The 22,491-nt window shown below is 54.2% G+C and overlaps 2 protein-coding genes across 6 annotated transcripts in view; one reads left to right on the forward strand and one right to left on the reverse strand.

Moving 5' to 3' along the window:
• Positions 1–12,641, forward strand: part of NGB (neuroglobin) — a 13,042-nt gene extending 401 nt beyond the window's left edge. Inside the window, exons 2-6 of one of the 3 annotated variants that reach the window (XM_063160228.1) lie at positions 368–431; positions 1,724–1,797; positions 7,635–7,746; positions 9,248–9,367; positions 10,510–12,641. In XM_063160228.1, the coding sequence (XP_063016298.1) occupies positions 1,748–1,797; positions 7,635–7,746; positions 9,248–9,367; positions 10,510–10,656 (429 nt within the window). In that variant the 5' untranslated portion in view covers positions 368–431; positions 1,724–1,747 and the 3' untranslated portion in view covers positions 10,657–12,641. Of the gene's footprint in view, positions 1–367; positions 432–1,723; positions 1,798–6,262; positions 6,370–7,634; positions 7,747–9,247; positions 9,368–10,509 lie in introns of those variants that run through there. The other 2 variants (XM_063160227.1, XM_063160226.1) reach the window with 2 other exon arrangements.
• Positions 12,642–14,773: 2,132 nt separating this feature from the next.
• The window catches only part of TMEM63C (transmembrane protein 63C), a 32,161-nt gene continuing 24,443 nt past the window's right edge, over positions 14,774–22,491 (reverse strand). For all 3 annotated transcript variants that reach the window (XM_063160220.1, XM_063160219.1, XM_063160221.1), the window contains exons 10-24: positions 22,333–22,406; positions 22,148–22,228; positions 21,891–22,011; positions 21,641–21,774; positions 21,300–21,422; positions 20,606–20,759; positions 19,955–20,061; positions 19,123–19,209; positions 18,538–18,603; positions 18,251–18,413; positions 17,929–18,034; positions 17,562–17,729; positions 17,172–17,287; positions 16,953–17,024; positions 14,774–16,872 (exon numbers count right to left, since the gene is read on the reverse strand). In XM_063160220.1, the coding sequence (XP_063016290.1) occupies positions 16,660–16,872; positions 16,953–17,024; positions 17,172–17,287; positions 17,562–17,729; positions 17,929–18,034; positions 18,251–18,413; positions 18,538–18,603; positions 19,123–19,209; positions 19,955–20,061; positions 20,606–20,759; positions 21,300–21,422; positions 21,641–21,774; positions 21,891–22,011; positions 22,148–22,228; positions 22,333–22,406 (1,785 nt within the window). In that variant the 3' untranslated portion in view covers positions 14,774–16,659. The remainder of the gene's footprint in view (positions 16,873–16,952; positions 17,025–17,171; positions 17,288–17,561; positions 17,730–17,928; positions 18,035–18,250; positions 18,414–18,537; positions 18,604–19,122; positions 19,210–19,954; positions 20,062–20,605; positions 20,760–21,299; positions 21,423–21,640; positions 21,775–21,890; positions 22,012–22,147; positions 22,229–22,332; positions 22,407–22,491) is intronic.

Below are 22,491 nucleotides of genomic sequence, written 5' to 3' on the forward strand. Positions count from 1 at the left end.
AACAACATGAACTTTAAATGGGTCCATTGGAGAATTTAATCTAGGATAGTGATGATGTACAACAGCTTTTAGCACACAAGTATTGCTGGACTGCAATTCTAGGAGATCAGATTTTACTGCAATCCAAGCAAAGTATTGGTAAGCACAACAGGAAAGGAAACAGATACATTTGGACAAGAATAAAGTACTGTCTGTCAAAGCTGGTTTACACTTTGGAGTTGTTTTCTAATACACCACCACTAACTGTGCTCTAGGCCATGTAGTGCATGCTCTGGAAGCAGAAAGTTTGTGCTTTATAGAATGGGTGTAAGTCTGACAAGCGTTATAATTGTTGTAAATTGCTTTTCCATTTTTATCCTTCTTGCAGTCATTGCTTTATCTCTATATTGCATCCAAAGCCTGTCATCTTGTTGTCATGCAGCTGACAAAAGGTAATCTTAAGGCTTCATTCACCTGACCTATTTTTTTCACCATATATTTTAGGATGAGGTGGTTCTTAAGTACCTGGGTTTCTCCATTGACAAGAATGGGAGTTTAGATTATGTGTCCTTATGAAAGCATCTGTGTTGGATCAGCTGAGTCACACCCTGGCAGTGTGCTGGTGCCTTGCAGTGCTTTAGGGACAATAACTGTTCCATTACAAGGTGGAGAATGGAAGCAGCTGAGGAAGGGGGGAGCATCAGTTGAGAATGTGAACATGCATTAAGGTGGTACATTCTTGACATGCATCAGAAACAGTGTGGCCAAGCAGGACCAAAACAATGATTGTCCCCTTCTCAGCACTCACACCTCAAATGGTATGTTCACTTTTGGGATCCCTCACTGCAAGAGAGACATTGAGGTACTGGAGCGTGTCCAGAGAAGGGCAAAAGAGCTGGTAAAGGATCTGGAGCACAGCTCTGATGAGAAGCAGCTGGCAGAGCTGGGGATGTGTAGCCTGGAGAAGAAGAAGAAGCTCAGGGGAGACCTTATCTCTCCCTACAAGTACCTGGAAGGGAACTGCAGCAAGGTGGGGATCAGTTTCCTCTCAAGTCACAAGTGACAGGATGAGAGGAAATGGCTCAAGTTTAGATTGAATATGAGGAAAAAATTCTTCATTCAGAAGGTGGCCAGGCATTGGAACAGCCTGCCCAGGGAAGTGGTGGAATTACAATACCTTAAAGTGTACAAAAACCACATAGATGTGACACTTGGGGACATGGTTTAGTGGTGAACCTAGCAGTGTGGTTTGCAGGTGAAAAATTCCTCACTGAACAGGGGAATTATTTTTGACAAAGCCTCAAAGCTTTAATAGCTTAGGTGAGAAGGAGAAGGTCTCAAGCCAGAAGTGTCCCACACACAGAAGGAATAATACAGGGGGCTTGCTTTGAGACCAGATGGCTGAGTGCAAAGCTGAAATGTGGGAATGCTGGCACAGCCCTGACATGAAGGAATGGGTGCAGTGAAATACACAATCTTTGTTTTAATAGATCATATCCAAGATGCTATTCCTGGAGACAACTGCTGTAGGTCAAACATTTATCAGAGATGGCCTAATCAATAGTGTCAATTAAAACTGCAAGGAGGGAGAGAACAAAGAGAGTTGAGATCAGAGAGAAGACGATCGATGACCGCTTGAGAGACCAACAGTGCTTCTGAAACAAGAAATCCAGGGGGGAAACTACAGAGGAGACTCCACAATGAATAAAGCCCTCTTTTACAAGTTTTTGCCATGATGTTTCAGCAGCTGAAGGATGAGCCAGTCCAGATGCATAAGGACAATTGGAGGAAAATCCAAGACCATGTGCATCATCCCAGGTAGGACAGAAGCCAGGTAACTGTGCTAACACAATGCTTGCCAAGTTGCCAGGCACATTAGCTAGAGCACCATGTTGAGCTAATGAGGCTGCAGAGCTTTTGCTTGCATCCCACCAGCCTGGGGTGCACACAGCTGCATAGCCATGTCTTATGACCAAATTCAGCTTGTGTGTCAAGACTGACATGGTCTTGAACTCTTTGAACTCACTTTGGCAGAGTGCCTTACAAAAGGCAGAGGTTGCTTCTTGGAAGAAACATGTTGGTGTTGGGTTATCACTGTGCTAGGGAGCCCAAGGTAAATAACATCTGGGGTAAGGTCTGAGCATCTGCAAGTGCCAGACCTGGTCCAACAGCTCTGTGTGATCCCCTTTCACTTTTCTCTTCATTTTGTGTCTGGTCATCCTATGACTGTTTTCACCTGTCTGTACAAATATTCCCTAGCTGGCCACAGGATATTCAGGATAAAGCTGGGGATGTCTAGCAAATTGAATTCAAAAGAAGTTTTCATTATATTCTACTGTTGAATCCCCCTCTGCCTGTCCCTCTCCTCTTAGCCCAGATCTCCACCACTGAGGGTGTAGTGCTGCCCTGTTCTCTCCACAGGCATGGTGACAGCAAGCAAGCTCTGCAGCTCATCTAAATAATGTTATGGACAAGACTATCACCTCCTGCATCACTTTTGATTCTTGTTATGCAACCATATTTCATGGCTGGCTTTGCTACTGAGCTGTGCTGCACCATGGCCTGAGGGGTTGCTTGAGAAGAATTCTGGGAACCTTGCATGATTTTTGCCCCCACCTGAGGATGGGATGGGAGGTGAAGGGAGTCTGAGAAAAAGAGAACTTGTCATAATCTGGCTTTGAGACTGGGGAAAAGGGAAAACAAAGGGGATTAGCCAAGCCCAGGAGTCTGTATCCTAAGTGAGCAGGGAGCCTGAGGCAGATAGATCAGAGCGTCATTATTTATGAACACTCACAGATGCAGAATTGGAAATGAGCAAGAGTTCAAAGGGAGATATGGGTTTGTTAGTGCAGCGGCTGGGATGAGAACTGATGGTGCCACAGCAGCACAGGCAGAGCAGTCATCCCTGGGCCAGGCACACAGGGCCTTCCTGGGCAGGAAGGGTTGTTCTTCAGGGGCTGTGAACCCTGAGTGCTGGGCTGGGGACTGGGCTCACTTTGTGAGCTTACTCCTAGTTCTCTCACTCTGTTTTATGAGATTGGGCAACTTTCTTTCCCTGTGGGTAAACTGAGGCACTGAGCAAGTAAAGCTGACACTTGGCAAGGAGGTTAAGAGTGTTGGTACTGTAACTCAAAGTGGATGTAGATTACAATAATGAAACCCAGTGCAAACTAAAAATATGATAAATTTGTGTTCTCCCAAAGCACAAAAGAGCATTATCATTCTCTTTGCATCTCAGTGAATTTCTCCAAAAACCTCCCTCCCCTTTCTTCAAGAGACCTACAGATGGAGCAGTCTGTGCTGGTTGTTCTTCACTCCTGAGAGCTCCAGGGACAGTCTTGCAGGAATCCAAGAGGAGCTCAGAAAAGAGCTGAACTGCAGGTTAGGTACATGGAGCCAAGAGAGCTGGGAACCATCACAGGAAACCCTCAGACCTCAGAGCATTGCAGTGCTCAACCTCTTGCTGAGATTCTCATGCTTGAAGGCTCACAAAACATTTGGAACAGGAAGAAAGGTTTTCTTGTTTGCTTCCTTGAACTTGAAATCCTCTCTAGACCTGTGCTCTCAGCACCTTGGTGCTGTGACAGCAGGAGGAGCTCTGACAGCCACATAACTGCAAGGGAGAAGCTGCTTTGCACACAGGCAAGAGCGCTGTCTGTCCCAAACCCTCGCTCTTTTCAATCCTTTGAGTGATGCTTTGAACATTTCTTATCCCTGAGCTCTCCCTGTCTCCCTTCTCAAGTCCCTCCTTGCAGCTCCTTCTACCTGTGCTGGAAGACCTATGCTGTCACAGGGGAAAAAATACTGGGCTTTTCAGGAGAGTGGGGATGTATCAGTGCCAGAAGGCAGCAAAGGGGTGGATTCACTGTTCAGACAGTCAGGGGAGATGGGGAAACTGCTCCTGAATGTATCCTGTCCAGAAGGAGCTGTTGCTGGTGGGCAGGGAAGAGTTCTTGGACTCTACTGTGTGTCATACCTCTGTAGGTTTTGGGTGCCAGTCTGGGTACCAACAGGTGGGTGGGGATATGGCCAGACCATTGCCCCTTTCTTCAGCTGAGGCATTCCTGTTTTCCATGGAAGGAAGGCATATCAGTCTCAGCCCTCTCATTGCTGCCCTTATATCTGATCTGTTCTGACACTTGTGCCTTGCCTATGAGTGTTCTGCTGCTACCTGCAGAACAGAAGGAAGGTGCAGGGGCATCATTTTGGACAAGAGCCACCATTTTCTTTTGCCATCCCAGCTTCACTGCTATTGTCTGAGACACCCTTTCTGTCAGAAACAATGGCTGAACCTGTACTTTGTTCTTGCCCTGGGATAGGGTAGCTGATAGCGTGCCCTATATGGATGGGAGCAAAAGTGTCCCACATCCCAAAAAATCTTCAGGAACTGATCACTCTTAACTACTACTTGCTTTTGTGAAGTTTCTCCTCCTTCACTATCAGCCAGCTCCAATGTATTCAAAATGTTCTTAAGCAAGTAATCAGCCTTGGTTGCTGCTGTGACTGCACATATGTACTTCAGCTCTGCTCCTCAGCACCCTGTGGCCTGGGATGACTCTCCATGCTCCTTTCCAGCCCGCTGGCACCACGCCACTGCCTGTCTGTTCTACCTTTATTGTTAGCAGGGCCGGGCTGAACCGTCCAGCCAGGCTCTGTGGAGCTCCGTGCCTGTGACAGGTGGCTGGCATGTCAGAGTACCTTGCCCAGAGGACCAAGGATGACACTTGGGGCTCGTTGCCGGTTCGCAGCCGCAGGACAGCTGAAGGTTCATGTTCGCGGTGTCACTGCTGGGCTGCTCTCCGCCCTGCTCGGGTTAACCCTGCAGCTCCCAGCTGCCCTCTCGGGCTCCGTGCCACTTCAGTGGTTATCACGGCAGTGATTTATCATCAGCCCCTGGTGGGAAGATGCCCTTTGAAACCACACAGCCAAGAGGCTGTTTTAGCGGACTCCTCAGTCCCATCAGTTCTGACTCAAGTGCCCAATTTTAGGACAGGATTCTTTAGCTTCCTTTAACACATGTGGAGCTTTTCCTGCACAGCATCTTGTCTGGTCTGTGCTGAGAATGTGAGGTCTCAAAATCCTGAGAAAACAGGTAATTTATCCTGGCACTTGCAGAGCCATCTCAGGTGGCTTCCTGCTGTCACTGCAGTCGGTGCTGTCACTCCAGCTCTGTAGGAGAAAGGCCCCTGGGAGACAAGCTGGGGCTGAAAACATAACATTGAGCCTTTGAACTTGTCTCCTCCCAGGGAATGTTCTCAATTCTCCCACAAGAAGAGCCTCCTTTCTGCCTACACTTAGTCAATGTGCCTCTGGGATGGGTCGGAGGCTTCTGTCTTTTCTCCTGATTACCAGAAATAAGTCTGATGTACAGAAGCAGAACTTGTAATAAGATCAGCACAATTGTCATTTTGGTGCAGACTGTGATGGTTTCAGTGATAGTTGCACTTTTGTATTGCTCTCTCCTTCTGAAACCTTAACTTTCCTGACTTCCCTTGTGCTGCTTGGGACCTCATTTGCCATTTCTTGCTTTGTTTCCTCTGTTCTGCGTAAATCCTGCAGCCAAATTAAGCAGTGTCTGAACAGCAAAGAGAGTCTGTGCATCCTGAGCACATTTGACAAAGATGTCATATCTTCTCATCCATTATTAACAACTTTGCCTGCTTCAGCTGGCATAATTAGCCTTAAATTAGACACGTACCTTGCAGTGTCTAGACTGCATCTGCCTGTGGAGACAGCGGGTGGCTGTGTGGCATCCAGGGTCTCAGTGGAAGTGGCCAAAAGCAAGAGGATGCTGTGGAGCATCGCTGGGGCCCTCCAGGCAAAGTTTCGCTCAGAGGGAGCTGTGCTGGTGGTGAGCGAAGGTGGACAGGTCCCGGTGGTCTCCTCGCTGGTACGGCTCTGCCCTGCTGCTTCACTTGTAAAATCAGGACGACGGAAAATGTCAGCCGTGAACCAGCTGAACTTTCTGCTCTGCCCCGCGGGCCCGGGATAGGGAAGTTCGGGCATTTCGAATTTCTTTTTTCTTCCTTCCATCCCTCCTTCCTTCCTTGTCCCGAGTGAGAAGCACTCGGTGCGCGGTGAGCTCTCCCTTCCCGGCGGGGCGGCGCGGCTGGAGCGGGCTCGGCGGTGCCGGCGGGCGGAGCGCGGCTGCGGCCGTGGCGGGGGCGCGGGGGCAGCGCTGCCGCTCCCGGCGGAGCGAGCGAGGGCGGCCGCGGCTCTCCGGCCCCTCCGCCCGCCGAGCCAGCGCCTCGCCTCGGGGCAGGGGCAGCGCCCCCGGCCCGCCATGGAGAGCGGGATGCCGCTGTCGGGCGGGCAGCGAGCGCTGATCCGGGAGAGCTGGCGGCGGCTGAGCGGCAGCCCCGAGCAGCACGGCCTCGTCCTCTTCAGCAGGTGAGCGGCGCGATGCGCCCCCCGCACCCGGCCCCGGCCGCGCCGACCCGTGCGGGAGGGATGGACGGGCTCCGCTCCTCGGGAGAAACGCTTCCCTGCGCTCGGCACGGCTCCGGCCCGCTCCCGGCCCGGCCCCTGTCCCCTGTCCCCTGTCCCCTCTCCCCTCCCGCGGGGAGCCGCAGGTGCCGTGGGCAGCGGGTGGGGCAGGGCCTGGGGGCTCCGCTCCGCGCTGCTGCCCTGCCTTGCCCGTGCCTCGCCAGGGAGAACTTTCCCAGCCGAGACGGAGAGCGAGAGAGGCGGCGGGCGGGTTCTGTGCGCTCCTGCCGCTGATCCCCCGCCCTGACACCGCCACTCCTGCTCTCCGAGGGGCTGCGAACCAGGGAAGGGCCGTGCGGCCCCAGGAACTGAACGGCCGCCAGGGAGGGATTCAGTCGCAGGGCAGAGGAAATGGTGTGCCGGATGGAATGGCTGATACCCAGCTTCTTGCCTCTCCCCAGCAGATTAATGTATTAATTATGTGAAGAGAAAAAAAGGAAAAATCAATGAAAAGTCGTTTAAAAAGGGCAACTGGAAAGTTGATGAGCAGCTTTCGGAGCGAGAGGGATCCAAATCTCCCAGAGCAGGACTAGAGCAGTGACAAGAATGTGGGGGAGAGGGGTGCAGTAGTTTAATGTGCAGGATAAGGAGAAGACAGATGTGCCTGAATTACTGGTGGCCAGTTGTATCTACCTGGGTGGCTGCTAATGAGTCCCTTTTGTGCCTGACGAACCCTGGCAAGGGAGATGGGGCAGGGGGAGAGGACATGGGAGCTGGTGATGATGCTGGGCACTGGGGCATCAGCTGAGTTTGTACATTCCTCCCTTGGTCCAGATGGCTGCTGGAGCTTCCCCGATTTGGGAGCTTTTGGGTTCAAGAGCATCAGAAAGTGGGAATGGGAATAGTTGAGATAACAGCCAACTCTTTGAGGATCAGAGCCAGGCTGGAAGACACTGCAGAGGGTTGGGCGCCAGTTCTCAAGTGCCATAAATACGTGTCTGAGAGCTGGGGTTATGGGCTAGAGAAAAAGAAAGGTTTTTGTCTATAGGCAGTCTGGATTGCCCCAACTAAAACTTTTCAGAACTTTTGGACCTTTAACAGATGGAGATGGATCAGTAGGTGGGAAGAGAGGCAGAAGTAGGCTGTGAGTGTGCTGCTGATGGGGCGAGTGGCACTTTAAATAAAGCCGAGAAAGTAAGAAGATGGGGTGTTCTTTCTTGCTTTTGCAGGCTGTTTGACTTGGATCCTGACCTGCTGCCCCTTTTCCAGTACAACTGCAAGCAGTTTGCCAGCCCTCAGGAGTGCCTCTCTGCCCCTGAGTTCCTGGATCACATCAGGAAGGTGAGAGAGGGGCTGAGGCATGGCTGGAGCACAGCCTCCACGGAGGATGAAACCCTTAGGCAATGATTTGGGACTGTGGTGTGTCTGACCACATGGAAGTCTCCTGAGATGGTAACTGCAGGGGTTACTCATGCTAGCAGAAGGCCAGGACAAAGTGCCCTACAACAGTGGGGAGGGAATGAGAATGCAGGTCATGGTGGCTAAGAGGCACCATCCTGATTTCCATGCCCTCATCTGAGAGTGGATTGCTTCCTGTGAAAGCTGAAAGAATCCTTCTGCTACTGTGGAGGTTCCTCGGGAGCTCCCCTGTGTCCAGATGAGGAGTGAAGCTCCCTGCTTGGCCCACGCTGAGCAGGAGCTGGCACAGACCTGGGCAGTGGGCCAGGCCACCCTGGGCCTGCTGCTGTGGAGGGGCTGCTGGTGCAGCTGCAGGGCCAGCAGGCCCACAGCACCTCTGAGGGGGTGCTGCAGGGCACATTCCCCTCCTCCCAAACACAGAAAGGAGCAGTGCTGGGGAGAGGCTCTTGCATGCACAGCACACCTGGTGCAGCACAGACCCTTTGCTGAGCCCTGAAGAGAAGCCACACTGGGACAAAGCACAGCCTTGGCTTGCAGATGCCTTCATAAACTGCCTGGCTCCATCTTTAAACCACTTTGGTGCTTTGCTTGCCTGTCTTTATTCCTTGTTAAGAGGCTGTTTCAGAACTGAGCTCCTCTGATAGCTGCAATCTTTTTGTTATTTTCCAGCCTCTCTTTATTGGCAACGTTAAGATTATTGCCTTGAGCTGAAATAGTTTTTTGCTCTTGTTGGAGATGAATGGCCTGTTGAAATTACAGTGCACAATTCCATCACCTCTTGGCTTTGCCAAGATAACCATGCCCTGGCTTTAATCTCTTCTTCTAATTTGTTGTGTCTGTTCCCTTCATCTTTCATTAAATCTTTTCTGTCCTGTTTCCATTTGACTCTTAATGGTCCTGGGAGACTATGGTATGTGTTTTACCACACCAGGTCAAGAGACCTGGCTGTACTCCCCATCCCATCTCTTCAAAGTAGCTTGGCTGATCTTAGAACTGAAGTGGCCTTATTCACAACTGCACCATTTTGGCAACTTCTAATTAGAAACTCTGGTCCTGGCAGCTTCTGGGGTTCCCATGCAGTTGTCCTGGGGTCATGGGAGTTCTAGTGACTGCATCAGCATTAGGTCTTAACCTGCAAGTGCTCTGCTGCGTGGCTGTTTATCCCCTCTGGGACAGGGTGGTCAGCAGTGCTGCTTGCTGTGCAGCCCTGGTGGTGTCCCATGGAAGGATGTGGTGTGTGCTGCTGCCAGCCTCACTGATGGGACACATGGATCACAGCAGAGCAACGAAAACTCAGAGGGCATCTGGCCTGGGAGGGGGTCAGGCTGACAAGGGTGAAGTAGAGGATCAGACACTTTGTTTCCTCTGGGAAGGAAGCTGAACCTTTCTGTAACGCCATTCTGCCTTTCTGCTCCTGTGCTAGGTGATGCTGGTGATTGATGCTGCTGTGAGCCACCTGGAGAACTTGTCCTGCCTGGAAGAGTATCTCTGCAACCTTGGCAAGAAGCACCAGGCAGTTGGTGTGAAGGTTGAGTCTTTCTCGGTGAGGTGTTCTCCCTTGTCTTGCTGTGGCTGTGTTTGCTCACCCCTGCCTGCAGCCCTCAGCTGCCCCATCCTTCCTCTGGCTTCAGCTGTCTGGAGAGAGCTGATGGCTCAGGGCAGCCTGTCCAAGGTGCTGATAGCAATGTAGTGCCACTGCCCCAGTGTGGGAAACCTTTGAGCTCCCCTTGTTTTCTGCCCTTGCCCAGTAAGCCCAGGCAGAAAGGATAGATGGGAGCAAAGCATTTCCACTATTTGAAGAGGGCCATGGTTTAGGACACTGCAGTCCCTCCTGTGCCACAGGGCTGCAGGCTCAGCCTTTGCCCTGGATCCTTTGCATCTGATGCTCTGGGCAAACCTCACCCCACCTGGAAAAGGGAGCATCCACCTCTCTGTGTCTTCACTGGTATGGAGTTGCTGCACCTCAGCCCCTGCTTCCTCCATGCCAGTAACACCCAAGCATCTTCCATATTAAACCCTTGATCACTCCTCTCCTGCTGTCAAGCATGGACAGGAATGCAGTGGGAAAGGGTGGGCTGAAGAAAAGCTTTTTAACCCACACCTGGCTCGTTCCTATTGCTAGCTTGTGTTCTCTTCAGAGGCAGCAGGGTCCCTTTTGTTTGGGGCAGTGGTGCCCGCCAGCCCTGACTCAGTGGGAGGGTGCTCCTGCATGGGGCTGCTCCCAGCTCTGTGAGGAGCAGTGCCCTGTGGAGAAGCCTGAGGCGCTGAGACATGCCCTAAGCATCCAGTATGGAGTCTGATCCACTCTCCTGACATCAGGGCACTGCTCAGCTCTGCTGCTCCACAGCTCTGCCAAGGGATGGGGCCAGCCACCTGCACCTGGGAGCCACAGAAACGGGATGTGCACCTCTCCCCTGGCGTTACATGTGCAGTGTCAGCCCTTGTTCCCTGACTTCCACTCCACACTCATCCATGGTGAGGGCCAGCACAGGGCAGGGAAGAGGATGGCATGGGCTGGTTCTGGGCCCCCTCTGATGAGCCAGGGACTGGAGGGGCCTGGTGCTGTTGGTGGAAGAGGAGGAGGCGCCCTGCAACTGTAGAAGTCAAAAAAGGTGGCAAAGTGAGAAAAGAGACTGAATGTCATCCTCTGGTGCTGAGCTTGACACCTCCTTGTTTGGTTTGCAGACTGTCGGCGAGTCCTTGCTGTACATGCTGGAGAAATGCCTTGGTGCTGCCTTCAGCCCAGAGGTGCAGGAAGCTTGGAGCAAACTCTACAGTGCTGTGGTGAAAGCCATGCAACGTGGCTGGGAGAGCCTCCCAGAAGGGGACTAGGTCCTGCCAGCCATCCCTGTCCCTGACCGTGCAGCGCTCCTGAGCACAGGGAGTCTCACACCACACTCGCTGCCTCTCCCCACCTCTGTCTTGCTGTGTGCCCCAGCCCATGGCTGCCTCTGCCACTCACACTGCTGCAGGGCTCTCACCTGGTTCCATCCTGCTTTAACACAAGCGTGTGTCTGCCTTTGCTCAGGGCTGGCAGGGCGTGTCCCTGCAGAAAGCCTGGCAGTGCCACAGCACAGGTATGCCACCCTGCCCCAAGTTCCTTCAGGAACACCAACACCCAGGTACCTACTCTGAATTTTAGCTTGCTCATCTTCCCTCCTCTTGCTACCCCAGGTAGGTGACAGCTGGCACAGGCCTCTTGGGTTTATTTGCCCAAAATCCCATTTGCTGTGCTTTACCTGCCAGGTCTGACATGCTCAGTCCTCCTGTGCTGCTGTACCTGGTTCAGCTGTGGCAGTGACAGGTTTGGCTCCATCCAGGTCAAAAGGCAGCAAGAGAGCAAGGCTGGTCACACCGTGTGGCTGTCCTCAAACCTTGCAGAGAGTTTTCCCCCTCTCCCATCATCAATATATCCCTACCAGATGGTTGATCCTGGTGCTTTTTTCTTCCTTGCCTCTGACCTGGATGGGATCCCTGGCTTTTCCCTGTGTCAGGTTGGCCACAACGCAGTAGGTTTCCTAGGAGTGCTTCAGGCAATGGTGTCACATTAATCCCAAGGTGAGACTACTTTTGGCAGGGTTGGGCTGTCAGCTGAAAGGCTTTGTGTTGATTTGGCCAGCTGGTTTAACCTTAGAGCCATCTGAAATGCAGCAACAGCAGCAGTAGCAATGTCTGTTTACTGCTTTGTGTTTAGGAAAATAAAATAAATCCAAGGAAAAGATGTCTTTAAAATGAAGGTTGCAATCGTGTCATAGCAACAGCTTCCAGAAATTCTGGCTCTTGGCCAGAGGAAGCAGAGCTGGAATCTTTCTGCCAATGCTGTCAGAATCTGGAGCGCTCCCCAGCTGCTCACAGTGCCCATCTGCAGAGTTCCTCACGCTTACAGCAATGAGGAGACAGCATCTGCTAGAAGAAATCTCAGAAAACTGCTGAGAGGCAGCACCTGAAGGCTTTGTGAAGGGGCTGAACTTGAGCACGTTGAGGAAGAGTTCATCTTTATGGGGAAGTCACTGTGGAATATGTGGAACAATGTTTCTGGCCACTGTTAGCCCCAGACAAGGACATGGAGCAATTATTCAGTTACAGGCACCCTTTTTTCTGCTTCTTCAGGGCAGGAGGAGCCCAGTATTGAGGTCTGAGATGCTCCTGTTCTGAAGACACATTCCTCCTGTTCTCAGATGTCCTCCACTCTGGGGCAGGAGAAAGCTGCCTGCTCAATGTAACTGAGGTCTCCTAGGCCCCTGCCATGGAGGGGATGATGAGGTGCCCTGTAAGATGGGTCTCTAGTGCAGTGCCATGGGCTACCATCAAAAACCCCCCCAAGGTGTGTTTGGAGGAAAGTTAACAGGTGTTGTGAAACAGGCAGTGTTCCTTGTCCTCCCCATGGTACCACGTTCTGCCCCTGCAGCCCTGCAGTGTGGTGGTGTCCTGCCCATCCTGGCCCATGACTCTCTCCATCAGCTGAGTCAGGTGGAGTTCTCCCCACTCTTGCACCCAGTAGTGAGGGATGGAGGAGCTGGGGCTTTGATGGCACTGTAGGGGGCACGAGGGTTTGGGAATGTCCTCTTTGCAACCCTGTTATGGGGCATCAGCCTTCAGCATCATGGGACACCTCCTGGCTCCATGTGACAAGTAGGCAGCTCTGTGATGGGTGGGATATGGGTGTTACTACCCAAACCATCCCTGCTCCCTCTAGTTTTCCCAGCTCCTTGACGTCTGCTCTTCTGTGCCACATTTTATGTAACTCCCAAGAGAACTGGTTTGTGTGCCTCTTATACCCAGCTGTACTGTTTATTAAAAAACAACAGTGAGTCTTCGCCTTTTCTGATGCCTTGTGTTTATTTTAATATAAAAGCCCCAAGCAGACCAGGAAAAAAGAATGACAGAGGTGAGTTTCTTGTTGATTCTAGCTTTGGAGATATTGGTCACTGGGAGCGCTTGTGTAGTGCAGCTTGACTGACATGAGAAGGCATCCATGAGCAAAAGCATGTTGGGAGCTTTTGTGCCTGGTAATTCAGCGGGTGAGCAGTGGAGGTGCTAACAGAGACACCCTGCTACTGATTGCTCAGACCCTTCAAGTCTGATAATCTCTAAGGGAATCAGAATTTTAAGCAATCAGCCTAAAATTCCCTTTTCCGTTGTTCAGATACTGCTTTTTTTGTTTTGTCATAGCATGGGCTCACCTGTTGCTGGTCACCTGCCATTGGTCACCCAGTGCTGGTCATCATCAGCAGCAGAGCATGGACTTCATAATGAAGTCCTGTCTGGTTCCATGGAGCATCATCCACCCTGCCATAACTGGATTGCAGAGTCATTCCAGCAGCCCTGCCCAGGGAGCAGCTGGTGAGGATGCAGGAGGTTCTGTCTTCTAGTATGTTCTAGCTTTGACATGAAGGGTTTCCAGCCCTGCGAGAGTTGGGAAAGATGCTGGAAGAATGGTGCCTAGAGTGGGGAAGCCAGGCCAGGGTCTGTAATAGCATCTTCCAAAGGCTGGAAATCCCAGCCCTAGCACAGGAGAGAAGGAAAAACATCCTGAGAGAGCCACGCTGCCCATTTAGGATGGGATTGTTCCAAAAGGCAATGTGTGATGGGCTGTGAAGGGCATGGAGAGCAGCAGAGATCTGAATTTAAAGAAATACCCCCTTTGGGTCATTGATAAAGATAATTTTCCCACTCTTGGTCTCAGGACTGGTGGTGGGAGCCCAAACCTGGCACTGCAGGGTAGGGCCAGCCTGGCAGGCTCCAGCAGCACTCCCATCTTTGGCTGCCTGTGCCAGCAGGGAGTTTTGCTAAGCTCCCACAGACTCCCCTTTGCTGTGGCTGCTGCCCAGTGGGGACGGTCCTGTCACTGCCTGCCAGCAGCTGGCACAGTGGGAGACTCCATGCCATTGCTGGGCCTGGCTGTGAGGGATTCTGAGTGCAGGCTGCCCTCAGGGAGCGGGGTGTGAGCGGGGTTCGAGGCAGAGTGCAGTGTGACAGGGCTGACACCCTCAGCAGGCCCTGGGGAGCTTCCCGGTGTGAGGCCTGGGGAAGCTGCAGCCAGGGGCCCTCCCAGCTCCCAGCCAGAGCCCCTGCCCAGCTCCCCAGCACAGCACTGCCCGGTGTTAACTCTGTTTACCTCTCCTTACCAACCGTGGGGGGTCTCTGTAGGGGCATGCGATGGGTTTTACATTTCCCAGGTGTTCACCCAAAGGGAAGCCCTCCCCATGCCCCCTGCCGTGCCATTAACCAGAGTGGCAGGGCTCACTCCAGGGAAGCTGAGGAGGAGCCAGCAGGAGGAACCTGCTGAAACCAGAGGCAAATCACTCAAGTAGGAATTGAGGTAAAAAATAGTGTGTATTTTGGGAGGGAGGAGGGCAGAAAAGAACACTGTTCTCTCAAAATCTAGAGAAGGACTTCCAAAATGGTGTTCACCCCCTTCCCTGGGACTTGCTGGTGGGTAGTTCAACTTTGGATACACCGCTCCATCCTCAGGTGGGATGGGTTCCTCCCTGACCCTTGCTGTGGTCCCAGAGGGGCTCCAGGCCACCCTTGTGCTACCCTCAAGCAGCATCGGCACCTTTGGTGGTGTTCTGAGCCAGCTCTGCCAATGGAGTGATTGCTGACAGAAGGTGGGCAAGAAAGGCACACGAGTGTCCCAGCCCACCCTCAATGGGGGGATGGTGCCAAGGGCTGTGCCAGTCTATCTGGGACAGTGAGGTGCCCTCCCACTCCTGAAACTTTGCTGCTTCTGCCCATATGTTGGGGGTTGTTTTTATGGGGATCATAGTGAGCAGTCTGGAGGTGGGGATGTGTCCAAGCAGTCTCCTTGCCACTGAAGCATGTGCAGGATGTCCCAGGCAGGGTCAAAAGCAGCCCACAGGTGGGAAAAGGCTCCAGTTTAGGGGCAAGGGTTCCCCCTAAACCAGTGCCAGGAAGACGCATGGGGGCGACGACGCCAGGCAGCAGCTGGGTGAAGTCATTTTATTCAAGGCACGGTCATAGCAATAAATCACGAGAAGGTACAGACCTCTGGCACATTCCTGCAGAGGGGCAGCCAAGGGCAATCAGACCAGCAGCCCGAGCTCCCGAGGACACAGTGCCACTAGCAGGCACTTGCTTCCACCCTCAGAGAGGCCACCAGCATCCCCGTGCCCTGCCTGGGGCTGCCTCTGGAGCAGGCAGTGAGGGGAGCAGCTGAGCTGTGGGCAGCCACGGGGGCACCTGGGCAGGAGGCCACAACCCCCCCAGGGAACCTTTTGGGATTAGAAGGGTGTGTCTGAGCTCAAGGCTCCCCCGAGGCAGCCCCTTTGTGGCTAGGGTGCCACAGCCACCGCCCCAGCGTGCAGGAGCGCGGGTGGGACGGGGGCCATGGGACTGCCAGCCGGCTGAGCTGAGATCCACCAGCCCCACAGGAACGTCCTAAGGGCCCCCTTAATGCTCTCACTGCTGGGCTGCCTCTTAACCTGCCCCCAGCCCAGAGCTGGCACACTACCCCTCCTCCCAGCAGCACTGCTAATGCTAACCGGTGCCAAGGAGCATCTGCCTTCACACAACAGCACTCGGCTTGCCAGCAGCCCTGGTGCTGGCAGAGCTGTGCCTTCCTCCCTTCCCTCCCTGCACTGCCCTGGGACAATGCAACTCTGGCTGCTCTGAAGCTAGCAGGAGAATCAGGGGCAGGAAAATCAGCCCTGAGGCCAAAGCAGGGCTGAGTGAGGAGCCAGCATGCCCAGGTGGGTTTTGGTGGGAGAGGAGCTGAGGAGAATGAGGATAAACCTTCATCCCCAGAGGCCACCACAGGTACTCTGGATGAGCTGGAAAACTCCAGGGATGCTGTCTGGGCAGGTAATGGCACATTTACACTAATCACAGCAGGACTCACACTTGAGAGGCAGTGTGGCTACTAGGGGAGCATCCCACAGCTGCAGCTTGTGGACTAGGACAGGCAGGCAGGATGTGGTGGACCAGGAGGACCTGGAAGCCCAGGTCCTGTTCCCCCTGTTCTGTTGCATTAGGACAGAGCTATTCTGGGTCCCATGGGCAGCCCCAGTGAGAGCATGAGCACGATGGGTGCTCCCAGGGAAGAGAAGTGAAAAGGAGCTGCCCTCAAAGCCATTAAACACACTTGTCTCTTGACCTTCCACTTCTCCTCAAGAGCCCAAGGGCACAGGCATTGTGCAACAAGATCGGGGCGATGGGGTGGGAGGCTGAGGAAGAGCTGGGCTTGCATTTGATGCCTACCTTGGTGCAGGGCTGTTGGTGCTCATGTAGGGGCTCTGGTGGCAGATGTAGGGACACTCACCTCCTCCACCAAAGCACAGGCATGTCAGCAGTCCCTGCTGAAATGGGCAAAGAGGGGCAGGCAGCAGCCTGCAGGCCAGCAGCAGGGGAGGCAGCAGGACAGCTGCCTGAGCAGTGGATGGCTGGGGTGAGATGCAAGGGTTACGGGTGGCTGTCCCCTGCCACTGAGGACCCAGAGGACAGCGTGGTGGCAGGCACATTCATTTGGGCTGTCTGGGCTGCTTCCTCCTCTCAGAGGGGACAGGGCCTCCCTCCTGCCCCCAAAAGCATGGCCTCTCAGAGAGACCCTCGCCCTATTCTGCTGCACCCCCTCTTCCCCATGTGTGCTGGACGAGGCAGATGGGGACAGGGGGGCACTAGGGGGCTCAGCCAGTGCAGGCAACAGGAAGGACCATCAGACCCTCCTGCCACTGCCCATGCAATGGGGTCTCTCCCTCACATCAGTCTTGTCATCCCCTGCTCCATCAGCAAGGTGGCCCCACCAGTGCAGGGAAGGCTCCTCCTGCCCCAGGGCACGTCCTCCGCTCCCAGCAGTCTCAGCTGTGGCAGGGATGCTCACTGGTAGCGAGCCTGGCTCTCCATCACGGGGCCGCTCCTGTACTCGCCCTCCACGGTCTCCAGCTCTGTCTCGAAGCTCTGCAGCCCCCCATCCTCCCCATCCTCTGCTGGCTCCAGGTGGTTGCCCATGGTGCCATAGGACTGGTGTGCCGGAGAGGCTGCCGGCGTCAGGCTCAGCTCAGGCTCCTGCAGGACGGTGGCCACAAAGAGCTGCCCCGGGGGGCAGGGGGCCATCAGGACCAGGGGAGCGAGAGCAGATGGCCACAGCAGGGCTGGGAAGGGGTACTCACATTGGAGTTAGGGGTGGAGGAAACGCTGCTCCGCTCCACGTCATTGAAGGCGCCCTCAGACTGGTCAGACATCTGAGGAGAAGGAGGCCATGAGGAAATCATGGTTTGGAGGGCCCAGCTTTGGTAGGGACAGCCAGGTGCTATCTCAGATTCCCCAGGGCAAGCCAGGAGGGGATGCACGGGGGTGAAGGAACAGAGCAGGTGGCTGGCTGCGCTCACCTGGTAGCTTGAGGGTTTCCGTGGCTGCAGCTTCTTCAGGCAGAGGCCAAAGAAGGAGAAGATGATGCAGGAAAGGAGGACCACAAAGGTGAAGAGGGTGACAGGCCGGGTGGGACCTAGAGCACAGAGACACTGGGGCAGCACATAAGCCTCCAAGAACCTGCTGCACGTCCAGCTGAGCCCCAGGCTGGTGCCTGCTTTGGGTTTTACAAGCTCTCAACCCCCTTCCCAAAATACAAGCTGACGCCTCCTTCATCTGCCAGGTCTTCACACCACCCTTATCACCCTCCATGCTGCGTCTAACTCAAGGGTGACACCAGTGGCTCATCACCCCCAAACATCAGACAGGACCCTCAGCAGTGGCAGGGCGCAGCCCCAGGCTCTCCCTACCGAGGCGCAGGACGGAGAAGAAGAGCAGCCAGAACATGCAGAGGATGGGGGCCACCACGACCTGGCTGATGGCGGCGACGTGGAGGCGCTGGTTCAGTTTGGTGGGGATGTACACATAGTAAATGTTGTACCGATCAACCATGTGCTTGAGCAGCATGTAGAGCAACCCTGGTGGGACGAGAGGAGTCATTTGGATGGAGGGCAGTGGGGACAGCCAGGCTACAGGGAGAGCAGGGCAGGCCCTGGGAACGATGCCCAAGGGTGCCCTCTGTACCATGCAGGAAGCCTGCACTCCCGTGCTGCTGCTGGTGGCTGGGACAGGCTGTTCTTGGCATGGCTGGGACCATGGGCATGGGATCATACTCACCAAAGGGGACGATGATAGGGCAGGTGATGCTGTAGGTCATGACAACAGAGAAGATACAGCAGGTCCAGGCATACTCTAGTCCAAACTGGAACTGGTAAGCTTGACTCTGGGGCACAACCAACAGAGTAATTGCCACCTCCGTCACTGCAAAGCCTGCACTTGCAGCCTGGCCCACAGGACTGCCTCACCCCCACTAGCCCCCAAGGGGCCTGAAGAAATCCCCATAAGCATCCCCACAGAACCACGACAGCCTGAGTTTGCAGGGAGTGCATCTCTGCTGCACTGGGGTCACGAAGGCTCCCAGGTGACCAGAGCCACATACCCGCTTGACATGGAGCCGCTCAGGCTCGGACTTGGCGAAGCAGAGGCGAGCAGTGTAGACGAGGAGGCCTGGGATGCGCAGCAGCTCCATGGCCGTCCCAATCAGGCTGGAGGTCACTACATAATTGACGAAGAAGGCGCCATTGTCTGGGAGGAAAACGCACCTGCCCCGGGGACAGAGAGGTGACACAGTGAGAGAATGCTCAGGCAGGAGCTGCAAGAGCTGCTGGCGGTGGACAACAGGTGCTCCCGCTTGCCTGGGAAGTTTGGGAGCTTCCTGCTACTCACTGGAACTTGACTTCAGCCTCATCCAGAAAGTGGGTGTCGAAGAGCCAGCGGAAAAACAGGTCCAGGCTGGAGGGGATACAAGAGGAGCAGCTCAGACAGAGGGGAAGCTACAGAGCAATGTGAGAGACACCCAGCAGGAATGTGCTTTTTTCCCTGTCCTGAATGGGCAAAACCCTCTGCACCCTACACTGCCAGGGCAGCCCCTTCTGCCACACGAGACCACTGTGGAGTGTGTGCTTGCCTCCTGGATGGCCACCAGCATTACTGTAGCTGGAGCTATGCAGGACCTGACCAGGTCATTTTAGGGTCTGCTGAACCCAAACAGCAGCTGATCACTGCCACCAGCCCCCTTGGGTCAGCTGTGTCAGCCTGGTAAGCTGCTCTGCTCCACTCCTCTGCAGGGAAGGTTTCCATCTGTGACCATGTATGAGTGGCTCAGCACTGCTAAAGGAGTGTTTTCCTCCCCAGAGATCACTGTGTTTCGGTGGGCAATGGGATCTTAGCCCTTTGGGGCTGGATTGCAGGGCCTAGGTGTGATCCTGGCAGCTTAGGAGCAGGGGGAGCAGCATGGCAGGGTGTCTGTACCTGCTCAGACCCAGCGAGGGCAGGATGATAACCATGAACACCAGGAAGAAGAAGCACTTGTGCATGGTGATCTGATTTTCACTTGACCTGCAGAGAGGGAAGACAAGAAAAGAACATTGCACTTTTTTGGGAAAGAGCAGAAGGTGGGGTCTCGCTTTTCACCAAGGAGTTACTCCCTGCTTCACAAAGCTGTGTGCATTTGGTCTGTACATCCACTGGGGCCTTGCAAAGACTCTCCCAGGCTAGGGTGTGTCACCATGAGGAATCTGCTGCAGCCTCTCATCTCCTTCATCTTTGCCCTCTCCTACCATCCCTGCTGGTATAGACACCCCATAAGAGGCAGATGTCTAGCGTGAATTCATGACCTGTTTCCCCCAGAAAAAGGAAAGGTTGTGGTGACAAAGCTCCTGCAAGGACTTATCAGATGAGGCACAGGGTTTGGGGTTGATGGAGGGTCAAGACAAAGAGAGCTCCTTGTAGGAGCTGGGCACTTTCCCCTACTTTAAGCATCTTGAACCCATACCTCTGCCTTGGAGGACTGGAAGCATGCCTGGGATGGCCCTGCTGCTGCCAGTCCACCATCACACCGTCCCTCTTACAAACTTCTTCCATCTTTAAGATCCATCTTAAAACCAACTGACTTTGTCAGTAGTCTGAAAGTGTTGAGGACTTTGGGAAGCAAATGGCTCCTTTGTGCATGGACAAAGGGGGCTCTGCTCCACTGGGGGGGTCTGCTGCTCACTGCCTGCCTCCCTGCAGGCTGGGTTCCCTTTCCACTGCAGTTCCTCCCATCTGTGGCAGCCCTGGGGACTGTGGGGACCAGCCCCATTACCTTGTCCAGTGAGACTCGAAGAATGCTGAGTAGTAGACAAGGAAGGGCAGGAAGACGGAGAAGGCCCAGAGCAGCAGCGTGGGGAAAAACTGGGTGATGATGGGGTTCTGCAGGAAGAGAGAGGCCAAACACCCCCTCAGCAACCCACCATAGCACAGCCAGGCTGGAGACTGCACACAATGGTCTGTGCGGCAGGTGGGCTGGAGCATCCCCTCCCTGAGCAGGGGCATTTGTTTCAGGAAATAAGAACTTGAGACCAACCAAGGGCACCACAGCCATGTTCTGAGCCCCAGTGCCCATCCAAAAGCTCACAGGTCAATGAGCAAGAAGGGGCTGTGCTGCTGGCAGCTCCTGACATCTCCTGAGCTCTTTCCAAACCTTTCTTTTTGAATAGACAGCAACCTGCCTGCCTCCATGGAGGCATCAGCACCAAAGCTCAGGTGCTGCCCCAGGGCTCTGCCACTGGAAACACAACGAGAAGGGGATGGATAGCAAGCACAGACATGATCTCATCAATGACTTTGTTTCCTATCAATACCCATCCTGGTGATGGCTCATCTTAGGACAGTGTAGAGCTGGTGCCCTCCACCTGTCACAGATAAGCCTGGAAATTACAGACTTTCAGGAAAATTGGCATGGGTAAGGGACTACCTTGAGGCTTTCCACAGGGTGTGTGACATTGAACATGTCCATAGTGTTGACAATGATGGCTGGCGTTGTGAGGAAGAAAAGAAGGAGGAACAGGCAGATATTAAGCAGAATGAATCGCACCCACCACGATGTGCCGTGGACTGATAAATTCTCCCTGTAAGAGGAAAACACAACTTGAACATGATGAGGATGAGGCCCCTGTGTCCTGGGCCTCCCATCATAGCTTCATGAAGCTCTGCCTCCTGCTATCTGCACCAACCATCCTGGCAGACACTGTTCTGAGCTCACCGTCTTCCCCTCCCCACGGTGCCTTGCTGTCATATGCAGAGCCCCCCAAACCAGAGAATAGCCACAGTGGAGGCTCATACCATCAGGAGGCTTTGGAACCAGGCCAGACAAATCACAGTCTGGCAATCTAATCTCAGCTGGCTGGGCCCTGCCACCTTTGGGAGGATTACCCCAATTGCTCCTGCTGACTTCTCCTGTGGCAATAGGAGGGATTTTCAGCCCCCATCACCCTTGGAAATTGTCCTACAGATACAGACACAGGTTTCCTACAGCTATTTGGGCTCCCTACAGCTATGGGCATAGTCTCCTTATAGCTAGGTACATGGGCTCCTTATAGGTATGGACATGGGCTTCCCCATATCTGCTTGTTCCCCCTGCCTCCCTCCCTCCTGCCGTGGGGGTTCACCAGATGATATCACTGGGTGAAGGGGCATAGCAAACACCCCAGTGGTGTGACTTGACCACGGTGGTGACAGAGGACTGCTGGGGGTGCTTGCGGCAGTGGATGTGGCTGTAGTCCTTCAAAATCCTGCAGGAAGAGGGAGCCAGGGGTCAGGGCTCACTTCTCGTGAGACGCTTCCCACAGCCTAAACAGGGCAGGCAATGCTGCAGATGGCAGAGGCAAAGAAGAGACCGACCCACTGCCTGGCTTTGGTGGGAAAAGCTGGCAAGGTGCCCCAGCCCCCCGGCAGTGGTGGCCAACAGGCTGATGGACATCCCCATGGCCTGTGCATGAGGGGCACTCACACAGCTGTCATCCGCTCGTCCTGGAAGGTGACGAAGGCCATATCAAGCCGCTTGAGTGTGATGCGGTTGCGCTCTGCATTGAACTCATCTGTGAGCTTCTCCTCCAGCTCCCCGTAATACTGCTCAGCATCCACCTGTGGGAGCAGCCAGGGCTGTGCTGCGCACGGGGCTGGGGCAGAGGCAAGCTGTCATGCTCTGCCTTGCCCGTGGTGCAGGTGTGCTGCCTGCAGCCCTGCCTGCAGCCTCCCACCTCATCAAAGCCACAGAAGTGGCAGCAGAAGATGCGGGCGCAGGGATGAGTTTTGATCATGATCTTCCCCTCCTTCTGTGCCTTGGTGGTGAAATAAAGCCGCCCCTTCATTGCTTTGCGCCTGCCAGGAAGCCGATAGCAAAGGTCATGTGGGGAGCATCAGACAGACAAACATAAAGCCAGACTGGGTGCCTTGGTGTGGTGGGCAGGAGCAGCACACCCTCCCAGAGAGGCCACATGGACATGCATGCACTCACCTCTCTGCATCCAGCTTCATCAGCTTGCGCACGTCAAAGCAGAACTGGACATTGGTGACGGTGCAGCTAGGATAAGCCTCGCTGCAAGCACAGGGACATGGTGGCACCAGCAGCCAGGGGACAGGGACACTCCCTGCCACCTGCCTGCCACTCACCCAGCAAGGCTGTGGCACATGGCTACTCACTGGAAATGCTTGATGATAAGTGAAGGGTCTGTGATCTCCTTGGGGATGTGGGTAACCATCAGCGTCCGAGCGACCTTGGGGAAGAGAAGAGGCATCGGGATCTGCAGGATGGATCTGCAGGATGGAGCTGCAGGACAGAATGCTGCCATCCTGTCCATC

The sequence above is a fragment of the Melospiza melodia genome, chromosome 6 (genome assembly GCF_035770615.1).
Source record: "Melospiza melodia melodia isolate bMelMel2 chromosome 6, bMelMel2.pri, whole genome shotgun sequence".
NCBI lineage: Eukaryota > Metazoa > Chordata > Aves > Passeriformes > Passerellidae > Melospiza > Melospiza melodia.